Below are 13,717 nucleotides of genomic sequence, written 5' to 3'. Positions count from 1 at the left end.
ATACAAATAAAAACATATGTACTGATAACAAAAGAAAAACTGTCCCAATGTTTTGTGTTTTGTATGTAAAACGGCGAACCGATTGTGCAAAAATGGGAACTGCGAATGCAATGTGTTAAATACACGGCAAGAAAATAGATGTGTGCAACGAATCCGCTCCTTTCCTCATAAACTGCAATGCTCAACAAACGCTACATTCGACAACAAACTGTCAAAATAAATGCCATTACATTGCAAAGTAAAAGAAAAGAACTTTACGCGTACGCGTAGTAAAGCGAATAATCTAAAACTCCCTTTTCTCACCTTAACCTTCCCATAAACAGACGCCAGATGGATGAAAAAGAGAAACGCTTCGAACAGTTATGCAAAGTGCATCATCATCCACACTGTATGCTGCTCGGAGTGTTCCGTGTTGGCAGGTGGCAACACACTAAATTAAACCCAATTCGATAACTGTGCCACCAAAAAAATAGCTAACCCAAAAAGCTAAAACGCGTGTCAAATTCTGCAAAACATACACAATACCCCTACAGTGTGCAAAATGCGATTAAATTGTTGCGCGCCTCAACAAGCCGAATGTTGCCGCAGCATTAGAATTTACATTAGTCGATCGTATATCCCTTCCCAGCAAAACAAGATCTGCTTTCGCCAAGGTTGCCGAGTGGGAGGTGGAAACAAATGTCCCAACGATGTTCGTTTCCCCACATCAATGTAAGCGATCGGTGCACGCTCTCGCGATCGAACACCCTTGTCAAAAGGTGGTGAAAATTAATTTCCGCATAAACAAAAATGTCTCCTGCTTTGAGCTAAGCAACAACAAAAGGGGAAAATGGTGCATTAGAAAATTGTTCGACAACAAAAGCCCATCGACAGTATCCGATTGGTCGATCCTTCGTCCCCTTGTGCGCCTGTGGTTGCAGATCCGCAAGCCCTGCTAAAGGGCTTTTCCTCTCTAAAGGGTCTGTTGATTTGGCCGCATTCATCATCATTGCGAACCGATTGACGGCTACAGAAAAGGAACAAACAAAAGCACCATACCAACGCCTGCAACGAAGCAGCGAAGTTTGCGCTCGGACTTTCACCTGTGTCCAGCCCAGCATACGACGATGATGCGCTGCACGATCGCGAATGCACTTGAACCCTACGGAAGGCGACAGCGCCAACCGACGTTGTCGGCGGTTGCCGGCGATTGCTTGAGAGCTAGTGGCAAGTCAATGTGCAAAATAAACTACACAACAACAGGAAAAAAACACACAAAAATGGCACCCTTTGGCGTTTCACTTTCTGCACTCTGCTCCGAGACGATCGAAACGATAATTTTACAAAATAATTCATCGACCAACGTAACAGTACGGATAATTTTGCCCATTTAAACATGAACGTTAGCGAACTGATGGCGGAACTGGTCCGCTTGGCCTGTGCTCCAACGAACTGCAACCGTCCGTGGGGGGCTTTTTTTATAGTGCAGTTGCTTTCAAATGAAGCCCAAATTAAAACAATCGGAAAATGTTATTTAATCTTTAACTCACTCCACCGATCGACCCCGCCGCACGATTACAACAGTTGTCGATTACATTCGGATGAGCCCCGGGCATGGTTGGCGGGCGGAAAGGTTTTTCGGGTGGGGGAGTGCCCACAGTGGGAGGGAATTTTGCGTGACATGTGCACAAACGAAAAGCGTCATCACAAACCTGGGAACGACCTTCCATTATGAGACAAATTTATGCTACACTGTTATGTGAAGCTGATTAAATGGTGCACCCAAAATATCAGCCCGCTCACTCTTCCAGTAAACAAAAACTACACGAGTAAAACAAGCAATAGACAAAAACGAATTTTGATACTATTTTTTCCCCCAAAAACAACCGAAACCTTCACTAGATACAGTGAGTTTTTGTCAGCATTCGGCCAGCTTTGCCATTGAAGATCGTCCCGTTTCTCAGGCGATTGGTAACGGCATCGTTTCATTTTACCGAGCTCATTACAGTCTGTCCTTCTGCGAGGCAGCAGCTATTGCGATACGGATTAGCCCCAGTCAGTCTGTGCTGTAGGGTCAAGTTCGTGCCGTACCTAAAATGCATTGGTAAAAAAAGAAGGAAAGATTAAAACAAGATTCCAATTTACTTCCTAAAACGCGTGATCGCACCGCATGAAACAACCGCGCTCACGGTCAGTTTTTCAGGAATTTTGATAAAAAATTTCTAACCCACATGATGCACATTACACCTTCATTCGGTGAAATGCATTTTTTTTTAAATAATTCAATACCCTGCAATAATCAATAAAACAGAAACAATTTCCTTGTTGACCTACAAAGTAACAATTTCATCTAATGCATCATCTAGAACTGTACTCTGGTGGCCTGGCACGGGGTTAATGCAAACAAACAACCCGATTTAGGTTACTTTCGATATGACGTTCCAATACGGTTAATGCTTTAAGGGTAACATAATAAATTGCCATTCCTCCATCAGTCGCAAAGGGCACGTCGTACACGCTCCCTTAAATATGTTCCATTAAAAATCTCAACCCACGGAAGCATGGAAACAGTTAATCCGTATTTATTTTCACACCTGTTTGGTGCCCTAAACTCCACGCTCCCACAAAGTCGAAGATAAATGGTGTATATTTTGCTAACTATGTCGAGTTATCATTAACACTTGTTAGATATTGAGGAGCAAATATACGCTCAAGCACGACTTTAAAAAACGCTTTATTAAACTAAAGTACCCAGAGCATATGTTAAGTGGTATAATATGATAATATAACAGTACCTTTAACATTTCGGGGGTCAATGTTGGTCGATTATGTTTTGTGTTTTTGTAGTGTGCAAAATACACGGGTACAATCGAGTCGAAAAGGTGTTGCCTAGCAATGTACTAAATTTGGATTTGAAAGGTTTCGATAATGTTTCAATTTGCGACTAAATAATTAAAGCACACATTTGGCACGAAATTTTCAGAAAATATTTTGAAAAAAAATCAATTTTTTGAGGAAATTAAACGTTCTTCAGATACCTCGAGTTCTGAAGATGGCGCCAAAAAAGAAATGTTCAGGTCCTCCATTTTGGATCATTTCTAGAAGGATTACGAAGTTTAAGGTCATTTGGATTGAAGATTTCGTACTCCTGCTATGGGTAAAATTGATAGATATTGCTTAAATTGATAAATATTTCAAAGTTAGTTACAACTTATTTTTTGCTACTAAATAGTGCCGATTTTTTCACCAAACTAAACAGGAGATAACAATCTCTAGCATATTTTTTTTTAGACTTGTCAGACAAGAAAATACGAAGGTCGAAATCCAACATTCTTGCCAAGAAAAACAACACACGCGACATTTTGCTAAAGCGACCTGTGCTGTGGGGATATGCTGTGACCTACGTGACTTTTTGCACGCAGCGTCTAACTAACGAAACGACTAACCTAACCATTTGGACAGAAGATTTCGCAACCATCTGATATTCTGCGATACCGGTTCCAGCCTCCAAAACATATTCTTATAAAGCAGGAAGAAAACTGCTTCAACTATCTTATCGGGTAGCCAAAATTTATAATGCAAAACCATAGCCCCCCCGTTCGCCTTCCTCAGTTTTCGTGCCCTTGAATAATCAGCCAAAAATGTGATAATGATGATTCCTTGCAAGTCCTTCTGAGTGAAGTTCACCGGTTGATAATATTCGTCTTGTGTCCCGTGTCATCTGAATACACGATCACGCATAAATTCGTAGTGTGCGTAGCCTTATACACCATCCGTTCGGTTGATAATGAAAATCAAAACCAGGAAGAAATTTACATTAAAAGTGGCGGGAAACATTGGCCACCGCGTTTAAGCCGGTTTTGCGGATATTGAAATGCGGCTTCCACAGACCGACGGCTTCTAACCGTACGCTGAAAAATAGTCATAGAAGAAATCAAATCAACAAAACGAAACCAAAAAAAAAACAAGAGTTTTAGCGGGTGTACATTTTATAACAAACGGACTATAAATTAATGTATTTATATGCTTCCTTCACTGGCATGATATCGCGATCATTTAGCCAATTTGCAACAATGTTTCCAGCACCTGTTGTGGGCTTTTTTGTCACTTTTGAAAAGTAATAAATTAGAAGTCAACTTTTGTTAAAGCCCGCAATCGAGTGTCGGTGAGGCATATTAATGACTTATGACCAATTTGATTGCTTGCAGTGAGCTTCGGGGTTGCGCTCAATTTGTAATTAACCGTGCAAATCATGATATTACTAGGTAGTGGAGAGTTGACACTACCACCAGACGGAGATAAACCTTTAGCGGAACTATGCCTGCATACTGGCGATCAGTTTTGCCGATGCGTGCAATTGCTTGCAAGATACATTGTCAGATTCTGAGCGGATGTTAACCGATCGTGATGAATAGAGGGCATCTTTACCGGGCATATGCAAAACCGTGGTGGGTGTGCGATTGTTTTAAGCGAAACTAAACTGTAATAGGTCCTTCTATTCAAGAGCTTTACGATTATCGTATCGCTTCTAGGTGGAAGCCTATAAAGTCACACGGCAATTGTGTTTAGAAATTAATCAACATTAATTACCCGAAACTTGGAGGCAATTGGAGATGAAGACAACTACATCGCGTGGTTTTTTTGCATTTAAAGTTGACTGTGGTGTGTTATCATGACTTTGAATACATTCCTACTTAACATTAATTCTTTCTTTTATGATTAATATAGAAGAATTGCTAATGCATAACTTCATAATACATGCGATCTTGGATCAAATTTTGTCCATAGGCTACTACTACTTATTGCTACTATCCACAGAATATAATAACTTGTATAAAATATTTCATTTTATACTTTACTCTTATAGCATTTACTCTTATCAACATGATCACTTCGATTGACGCTAATATCAAAAACCATATATTTTGAAAATGTTTTAAAAGTAAAAGTACTTTTCGTTCCAAAAAGTTACTTAATTCCCAAAGCCTGATGCATGTTTCTTGATCCAGCTAAGTTACCTTATCGTCACATCACAGCCTTTGAAAGGGACCGGTTTGCTCCAACAAAAATACCGGATCAACGCCGCTGTTGCGAGATTTTGGCAATTTTTGTTTTAACTGGTATTTACATCACATGCTCTCCAAAGCCCCACACGTGCATGCACTGGACAAAATTTCGCTCGCAACCAAACACACCGACCCGGGCAATGGCGCAAGGAGTAAAAGTGAAAATAGGTCGCTTTCGGTAGGGGGAAAAATCTTTCTCCATTAGCTATGTTTCTCCAGCCGCCCGGCAGCGGGCTGTCCAGCTGTAATCAGTTCCTTTGCGGGCCAGGATACATCCCGCCGAAACAATCATCAACGTCCAGAGGTTGTGCGATTGACCATGTTGCAAAGAGAGATTTCCGTCGGTTGGTCGGTCGGTCGGTGTGAGAGATGTATCGTTGTAAGGTAATGAATAAAACAACAAAATTGAAAGCGATCGTATAGGGGTACGTTGCTGACCCGCTGGCCACAGTGCTGGATGATGCGCGAAGCAACGTGCGCCCGTTAACGAAACCTCTCGCCTCTGCGTGGTGTTGGCTGTCGCGCAACAATAACCCGATCGCACTCGCCAAACAGCGAAAAAAAAAAAGCATTACCACGGACCACGGTCAGCGAGCACGAACGCGGGACGCGTCTGCAGTTCGTAGTTGGATAGTGTCCCGCGTGGACGTGCACTGTGAGAGACAAGCTGGAAAATTTCGTTGCCAATTTTTGTTGATTCCCCAAGTCCAACTAGACCCGATTGGTGTAAAACGGCGGTGCGTGTACGTGCGTGTATCACTGTCGAAGTCTTCGGCAAGCGACGAACCTGGTGTACGGTGCTGGTGACAACGCACCGTGAAGAAATCGGTGTGCGATCGCGCGTCAACTGAGCAGCATATAATTAGGCGGGCGCGTTCTGAATCGATCCTAGATCGGCCCGGGAGTTAAAGGGAGGGTTCCGTTTGCACATCTCATTGCTCATTTCGGGACGCCTCGTACGTACCATCGCGGACGTGATCGGAAAGGTGGAACAGTGCTGCCCGAATGCGAAACGTGGAATAGGAACGGGCAGAGTGTGGCAACGCAGTTCTTGAGCTGCGGAAGTAACGTCGAAGGGACTATTGGAAGTGTGTGTTTTTTTTTGTATTGGATTTTCAACTAAACGTGCACGACACTGCTTTGGGACGGCATCATGGATTTTCTTCAACAGATGAACCTTACCGATTTTACGATCTACGACCTGTTCAACGTTAAGGGTGTCGGTAAGTTTCTGCAACCATTTGCAAACAGTACTCTCCAGTTCCAAAGCGCATAGGGAAAACATAGAGGAAGTGGACAAAAAGTTGTACGAAACACTGCTGCCAACACAGTACCGTTGCTACTCGGGTCCGTGTGTTATGCTTCAGTTTCAGCAAAAATTTAAAAACACACCCTTGCACCACTGACAAAAATCCCGCTAACATGCCAAATTGTAAACTAAAACTACCCTTGTCCCTTTTTACACGACGGTACAGTACACGCAGGGTGTACTGCTTCATTTTCCAACCCCCTTGTGCACACTTCACCATAGGCAGGGCGAAAGTGGTGACAAAGAAAGAGTGCCTTTCAGTGGGGCATTCCCGGTAACGCTGCGTCACACGGAAGGCATGCGATATTGGGGCCTTTTTTTCGTTGTTGTTGTCATGCCCCGGACCAAGTGTGGCCAACACCGCGAGAAAGCAGCACCCCATACAATGCCGTCAATTCTAACGGGAAGATCCGTCGTCTGGCTGATGGAAAGCTCTTGCTACCTTACGTCATATGCACGAACAAGTGTCCACTTGCACAAGGATGTTGCAACTTGGCAACCGTCCGCTTTGTCCCCGCTTTCATCCCGTGCATACCAATGAGCGGACGAAGATAAGGATATGCACATCTTTGTGCCAAATCTTCACTGTACCCTCAAAAGCCGATTGGGGTGCTACCAACCAACGTCGGTAATAGGCATTTGAATGTTACCGTCCCCAAAATTAGACACAAATGTATATCCAATTTTGCAACACTCAATATTGTACGGCGATGGAAAGCAAGCGCCAAAGAGAAAGACACCCCAAAAAAGAGAAAGATCAACCAGCTGTTGTATGGGACCTAGGGCCACCACTTAAGTATGCTGCTCATGCGCCGAGCGAACGGACGTCAGATTTTGTGGTGGATAAATTTATTACCTAACCACCAAATTCTAAATGCCGTTTATGAAGGAATTTTCGGTCGAAAACCTGTCCAACGTTTGGCAGTTTTTATTCTCATACTTACGCACATGGCCACTAAAGTACGGCACACCAGTACAGTAAGTGTCAACCGGTTTTTTTTTTGTTCATCTTTTCTAAGCTATTAAAAACACTTTGCAAACGTATAATTGAATACTTTTGCACCTCGAACGTTGATGAGACACTTGTAAAATGACCTTTTGCAGGAGAACATTATCTGTGTTTAACTCTATCTACATAGTATACGATAGGCAAAACGCAAATAACTTCAACAAGAGGACACTGTAGGAATTAATAAAAAATGCAAGCACTTCATAAATGTGGCCGATAGCTAGATACTATTGAGACTAAGGGGGGGATAAACAGATGGCTTTCAGCAACTAATGATGTTTGGACAAGTTAAGCACAATTAGCGTTGGTTACAATTTTTTGCCTCTAAATCAGACCAGTGTGTAAATATGCCTAATAGGAACAAAAAAACACTTTAGGTTTACAACTCAAATTTCAAACAAACTACAATGTCTTCGATCGTCTAGACTTGCACGTGTTGCGTGAGTCATTTTGTGTGGCACAGAATTTGTTTTAAAATTCTGTCCCTAATCAAACAACTCGCCGTGCGCCAAGATGGGAACCGTCGCTCAGTACGACACGAATCAATTCTTTGCTTTTGCTAATCCATTCCATCCATCATTCCATCATTCAACATTGTTTTTGGGCGCATCGTCGTTTCAAGTAATCTTCATCGTTTCTTTGTTTCTTTACCGGACACAATCAATACTCCACCGGCGTGACGCACACACGGTCACCCTTTCACAGAGGAACACATCGATGCCTATCCTTTGATGGCCTCGCCCGTACCGAGCTCCATCGTGATTGCCATATACCTGTACTTCATCTACAAATATGGACCAAGGTATGTCTCGCATCGTTCGCATTGGCGATGCGCTCATCTGATTAGAATAAATTCAGCCGCACCACAACAATCTGTGTGCTGGTAAGCTTAATTTACCGGACTAATACCTGCCAATGTGCCTGGTTCTATTGCAGCTATATGGAGTACAGAAAACCGTACAACTTACGATGGATCATAGCCGGCTACAACATCTTCCAGGTGCTTGCGTGCGGATATCTTGTGTATAATGTAAGTATGGTAACATCGCCACAGGAGCAATGGTTTAACATCAGTATCCCTTTCCTTTGCCAGTACATCAAGGTAGGATTCGAATTCAACTTCATCGGACGCTGTACCCCGAAGCTGCCTGTTACCGAGTATGAACACGGGCTCGATGCGGTCTATTACGGGTGGCTTGCGATGTGTCTCCGAATGATCGAATTCATCGAGACGGTGTTCTTTGTGCTGCGGAAGAAACAGAACCAGGTCTCCACGCTTCATGTTTACCATCACATCAGCACCTTCCTCATTGTCTGGTGGAGCTTGAAGCTAAGTTTGTGTACGTATTTTATACTAAAATTCAACAAACGTCTGGATTTTAATGGTAATTTCAATGTTTTTTCCCTCATCTGTCTCCATAGCCTACCAGGAGATGTCCATCATGGTACTCAACTCGATCGTGCACATGATCATGTACTCGTACTACTTCCTGTCATCGTTCAAACCCTGCCAACCGTTTACCAACCGCGTTAAGCCGATCATTACCATCATCCAGCTGGCACAGCTCGTTACAATGCTTGTACACGTGTATGCCGCCTTACAGCCGACTTGTGCCGCCAACAAAACCATCTACACACTGCACGCAATTAATCTCGTCATCCTGATCAGCCTGTTCACCAACTTCTACATCCAGACGTACGTGCGAAAGGCACGAAAGCTGAAGCAGAAATAGATTTATAGTGGTATTCGTTTTTAGTTTTTAACTAATGCGTCGGGGGTAAATGGGTGGGAATATGGAGATATTTGGAATGATCACCTGATGCCAGAGTGGGGCAGTACAATTCCAACGGACCAGGATTGGCAAGGATTGTACGATGCGTGCTTCATTGCAAAAGGAATGCGTATTCCTTTCATCAGCATTTCAGTATAGCAGATTTCACATAACATGAGAAGGCTGTACATTTTATCTATTTATGCACTTTCGTTTCATTCTACTTTCTACGACCTTGGACTGCCCTTTATTTGAGCTAAACAAAAATAAACAATGCAAAAATTTCCCATCTTGCGTTAATCATCATTATAAAAAGGGGTACCTATGGGCGATAACGAGGCAGACAATTGATGGCAGCTGCTATCGAAAAACGTGATTAAAGGGTTTTGACCTACTGTGCAATTGGAGAGCCAACGGACGGATGAATCAGACTACAGTCCTTATTAAGTTATCAAACCGTGGCGCTTTTAGATAATCGACCCCAGGGGGCCCCCAGTTATTCTTTTCTCGTGCAAGATATCGCTTATCGATTGCTTTTAAAATAGAGTTTTAAGGTGTTGACGAATCGGCTACAAATGGGTTCTCCAACTGCTCACACAGGGCAATAATAACTGGTACGAGCAACTGAGGTCATAAATATTGCCCAGTTTGCTATCGGCGAATGACGTAAAATTAATCACAATCACTGCACACTTCGGCTGACTGCTTGACATCCGTCTGTGTCTGACGGTGGTGAGTAATAGAATTTTCTTATCACCAATCTAGAGGAAGCTAGCGACAATATGCGCGTGCCCCTAGCATTGTTTACATATTGGTTGACGATGTTTTAGATGAAGATGAGACGAAAACAACATATTCCACTGATTATTTCATTGTGTGCGATAAGCTGTGCATAGTCTGTACTTGCGTCTGGTAGAAATGTTTAGTCTTGATAAAAAAGCTCCTAAAATTGCCTGCGTACCTGACGATAGGTATGTACGCTTTTGTGTCTGTCTTGCTAGTTTCATTTCGTATAGCGAGGGGAACCGCTTCAGCGTAAACAGTCTTGCGGTTTTATCTATTCGGCTAATTAACGTGCGTGCGTGATAATTCACGGTTCGCTTGGCAGTTCACCAGATGGGATTGGTGGTAGCTTCTAGAACGTGCCTCTTGAACCCCGTGACATCACATACACGCAGAATCACATGCTTTCTCCTATCTTCCGCCTGCCTCACACCAACCAGAGGGGGCTCCCGGGTGGTTTGATAAGATAATTCCATTCCGGCTAGCCATCTCATCCCCTACAAAAGGCGGCTGGGATTATGCAGATAAATTTCTTGCATCGAACCACTCGGTTCCCTGGAACACAGATTCTGTTTACTTCATCTACAATGATTAGAAGAAAATATGTTCAGCAAATGTTTCGCACAGCAGCGTGTGCTCATGGTCGCGTAACAAATCACAATTGGTACGGTCGGGTAAGAAGCTGTAAAGAAGTCCCACATTCGACGAGGAGAAATCCGATGCAATTGATTGAGAAAGGAGGCATTGGTCGTAACACACAATCGCCACGACCAGCGGCTCTCACTCGTCATCCGGCTGGACCGAGGTCATGCATGAGCTACTTACGGTGTAGTACGACAGCAATCCGGCGTTTTCATCCAGAACGAACCACCGATACTGCCAACCTTTCATGACGTTCGTCCATTTGGACAGGGTGCCCTCCAGCATCGCCATCGTAGCGGGAGGATAATCGGAGTGCGCGTTTAGCGAAACGGTGGAAGCTTCTGGGAACGTAACCAAAAAAAAATAATAACCTCACACACGCACACACGCAATTTTTCAACACACGCGCTGGAAGGAAATCCTTTTCCGCGGTTGTACGCAGTGACACACTGAACACATGCAACGAGTAGCCGTGTGTTTTCTTGGTACCGTGTATTCGAGCACGGACGCAATATTTTGGGGGAAAACAACTTGTAAAATCACGAGAAAGTATTCGATACGCGAAAACGATTTCCACAAGCAAAACAACCGATGCAAAATTGTATCATCTTTGACAGTTGTCTTGCGACAGTGTCGTAAGCTTTGGCAGTTGTAATTATTGTGCATTATGACCAGCCGGGAAGACCATAGTTCAAGATGATCCCACAATTTGAAGCAATTAGTGTTGATAGATTTGAAAAAGAGAGTATTTTCTGGGAAAAATAAAATGAGAAAACAGCTTCAGTTTTTCAAAGTATATCTCCAAGCTATAGATTCTCTCGAAAGTGTAGACATTCAGTCTAATTATGATCACATCGCTGCTCATAGTTATACACACAAATCGCACTTCGCGCACAACAAAAAGAGAAAGAGAGTGTTTCTAGAGAGCGAGAGGCAAGAGCGGTGGAAATTTCGAAACAGCGAAATTTCGCCCTACAGTGTGTGAAGTGAGATATCGTACGGGCGAAATACATTATTTGCCTGAGCGCGGGAAACTGATTTTTCGATTTTCCAACAGTTGGTTCATGGATTTTACAAAATAAAATCAAATTTAAATCATTTAGGGATGCATTTCCTTTGTATTTCTTCAGTAATTTATTCAAGTAATATGTTAAATTAACAGTGATTAAACTGTAAAATCAATCAACTCCAGCGATGGGATGGTTAAATTGGGCGAAGAAAGTCCAACCGGTGGAGTTACGTCGAACTGGATGAGAAACACCAGGTACATGGCAAGAGCTGAAAGAATCTGTACAATCACAAGAAGAGTAGAACACTTGTTTGGTAAATTTGTAATCAAATCCTAAATATAATTCAGTAACACTGACCGAGCCAAACAGATTCCAATCGAAGTTAAACAAACCGCACGAAAATGACATGTCGCGCATTTTCACTTGCAGAGATAGGGTTGAAAGCTGAAATGTGAAGGAAATGCTAATTTCTTGTGCTTGTAAAGGTACTTCTCTAGAACTCGACGACCTTCAAAGTACCTTCTCGATAACATCGGCCGAAAAATGGTTCTGATGTTTACGAATAATCTGATGAACAATGTCTCCAGTCAACCGGCCACTGTTCTGTGTCGCCGTGGTAGCAGTAATAACGCCCAAAATTCCCACGATGTAAAATGCAATCCAGGACCCATTTGCCATCGCCATAACTCGAAATGTCCACGTTCCAGAATTGAATGCTCTGGAAAGTTAGATAAAGCGCCAACTAAGTGAAGGTCCTGATGCTTTCAACCGTATCATTACTAACTTGTAGAAGGTGAACAGGCCAAACACGAGAAACACAAACATGGCACCGAAATGAAGCATTAGTGGTAGTGAAGATATGCGATTTACCAGCCTGATTGCATCGCACAGATGATAGTGCAGCACGGATAAACGGTTGACCGTTTTCACGATCGTATCCATGCTGGAATGATGATCGATCTTATACTGTGTGACGTACCTAAAAAAAGAGAGTGCGTGAATCCGCAATTGATCGATAACAAGAAACATCTTCCTTTCCTTCTTACGTAGTGTATACAGTCTGGGTGGACAGTTTGTTAAAACCGGCCGAAGCAGGAGCAACTACGGTCACCTTTGATGGTCCAGTCCTTTTCCAATTTCCAGTGTTAGTTTCAAATTCCTTCCTTGCTCCTCTGCCGTAAATTGTGAATATTTCATCATACGCAATCGTTGGCGTTTTATTGTTTCTGTTCTGATCAAGCAGTACCGTATCGCTACTGGCATCGGTTAAAAGCAATTGCTTAAGCAATCGATTAACTACCATAAACAGACGACGTATATGCACCGTAAAATAAGTGTATTCATTTAACAGCGCCAGCAATGAGATGTTCATGACGTAGTAAGACAAATACAGGTAAGTTGTAGTAATGTTTAACGTCTGATCGATGAGATAGTAGTAACCGCTCAGTATCATCATAAGGTAAAGGATCTCAGCACAAATGATTAACGTAATAAACCTGGTGGGAAATTATTAAGCGAATCATGATAATGACCCGATAACAAAGAGAAATGTTCCTTCTTACTTTTGCACCACTCGCACGGGATATCTCACGTGGAATTCCTGTTCGACCACCTTCGTAATGTTGTCCAGCAGCTCCATGTAATCCCATTTCCGCTTGTATTGTACCACGTTGATCGTGCTAATTAGTATGGCTGTCAGTGGGCACAATGTTTCATAAGTTGCAATTAACAACGCATTGTATGCACTGGGGGGAAATCTGCTGCTTACTAAGATTCAGTCCGTTCAGCAGATGCGTCTGCAACCCGTATCGCAAGATGTCCGATTCGAACGGTTTCATGTAGTAGTCCCACAACTTCGCGTTAGCGTTAACCAGTATACAAAAGAAACAAATCACGTATAGTACCAACAGGTAGGCAATATCTAGCACTGTTACACCGGGAGATGTACGTAGAAATGACTGGGGCCACAGACCGGCCACCTTAGACATGAAGTAGATCGGTTTCATTGTCTGACAGAAGGTACTGTCGGTGGGTTTCTTAGTATCGTTATTCATAGTAATCCTTAATTCTTTAACCTTATTAAAAGAGTTTCTCGCATCCACAACGCTTCCGTGAACTGTTTCGGATGAAATGATACGAAATACAAT

At 42.8% G+C, this 13,717-nt stretch overlaps 3 protein-coding genes across 4 annotated transcripts in view; 1 reads left to right on the top strand and 2 right to left on the bottom strand.

Annotated features, from left to right (window-relative positions):
* LOC128305114 (oxysterol-binding protein-related protein 9) overlaps positions 1-11,073 on the bottom strand; it is a 40,425-nt gene extending 29,352 nt beyond the window's left edge. For both annotated transcript variants that reach the window (XM_053042417.1, XM_053042416.1), the window contains exon 1: positions 10,744-11,073. In XM_053042417.1, the coding sequence (XP_052898377.1) occupies positions 10,744-10,851 (108 nt within the window). In that variant the 5' untranslated portion in view covers positions 10,852-11,073. The remainder of the gene's footprint in view (positions 1-10,743) is intronic.
* Positions 5,937-9,400, top strand: LOC128305116 (elongation of very long chain fatty acids protein 1-like). The gene is made up of 5 exons (XM_053042420.1): positions 5,937-6,268; positions 8,069-8,165; positions 8,300-8,393; positions 8,457-8,703; positions 8,786-9,400. Exons 1-5 carry the CDS (start codon positions 6,199-6,201, stop codon positions 9,094-9,096), a joined length of 819 nt encoding a protein of 272 aa, XP_052898380.1. The 5' UTR covers positions 5,937-6,198; the 3' UTR covers positions 9,097-9,400.
* A 652-nt stretch (positions 11,074-11,725) lies between the features above and the next one.
* On the bottom strand, positions 11,726-13,624 carry LOC128303033 (uncharacterized). The gene is made up of 7 exons (XM_053039886.1): positions 13,339-13,624; positions 13,133-13,262; positions 12,617-13,066; positions 12,355-12,549; positions 12,090-12,288; positions 11,928-12,014; positions 11,726-11,848 (listed from the first exon to the last, which is right to left on the bottom strand). Exons 1-7 carry the CDS (start codon positions 13,622-13,624, stop codon positions 11,726-11,728), a joined length of 1,470 nt encoding a protein of 489 aa, XP_052895846.1.
* Positions 13,625-13,717: the final 93 nt, after the last annotated feature.

This window comes from Anopheles moucheti, chromosome 3 (assembly GCF_943734755.1).
Source record: "Anopheles moucheti chromosome 3, idAnoMoucSN_F20_07, whole genome shotgun sequence".
Classification (NCBI taxonomy): domain Eukaryota; kingdom Metazoa; phylum Arthropoda; class Insecta; order Diptera; family Culicidae; genus Anopheles; species Anopheles moucheti.
Note: the sequence above shows the minus strand (reverse complement) of the source record. Positions and strands in the feature narration are given on the sequence as shown.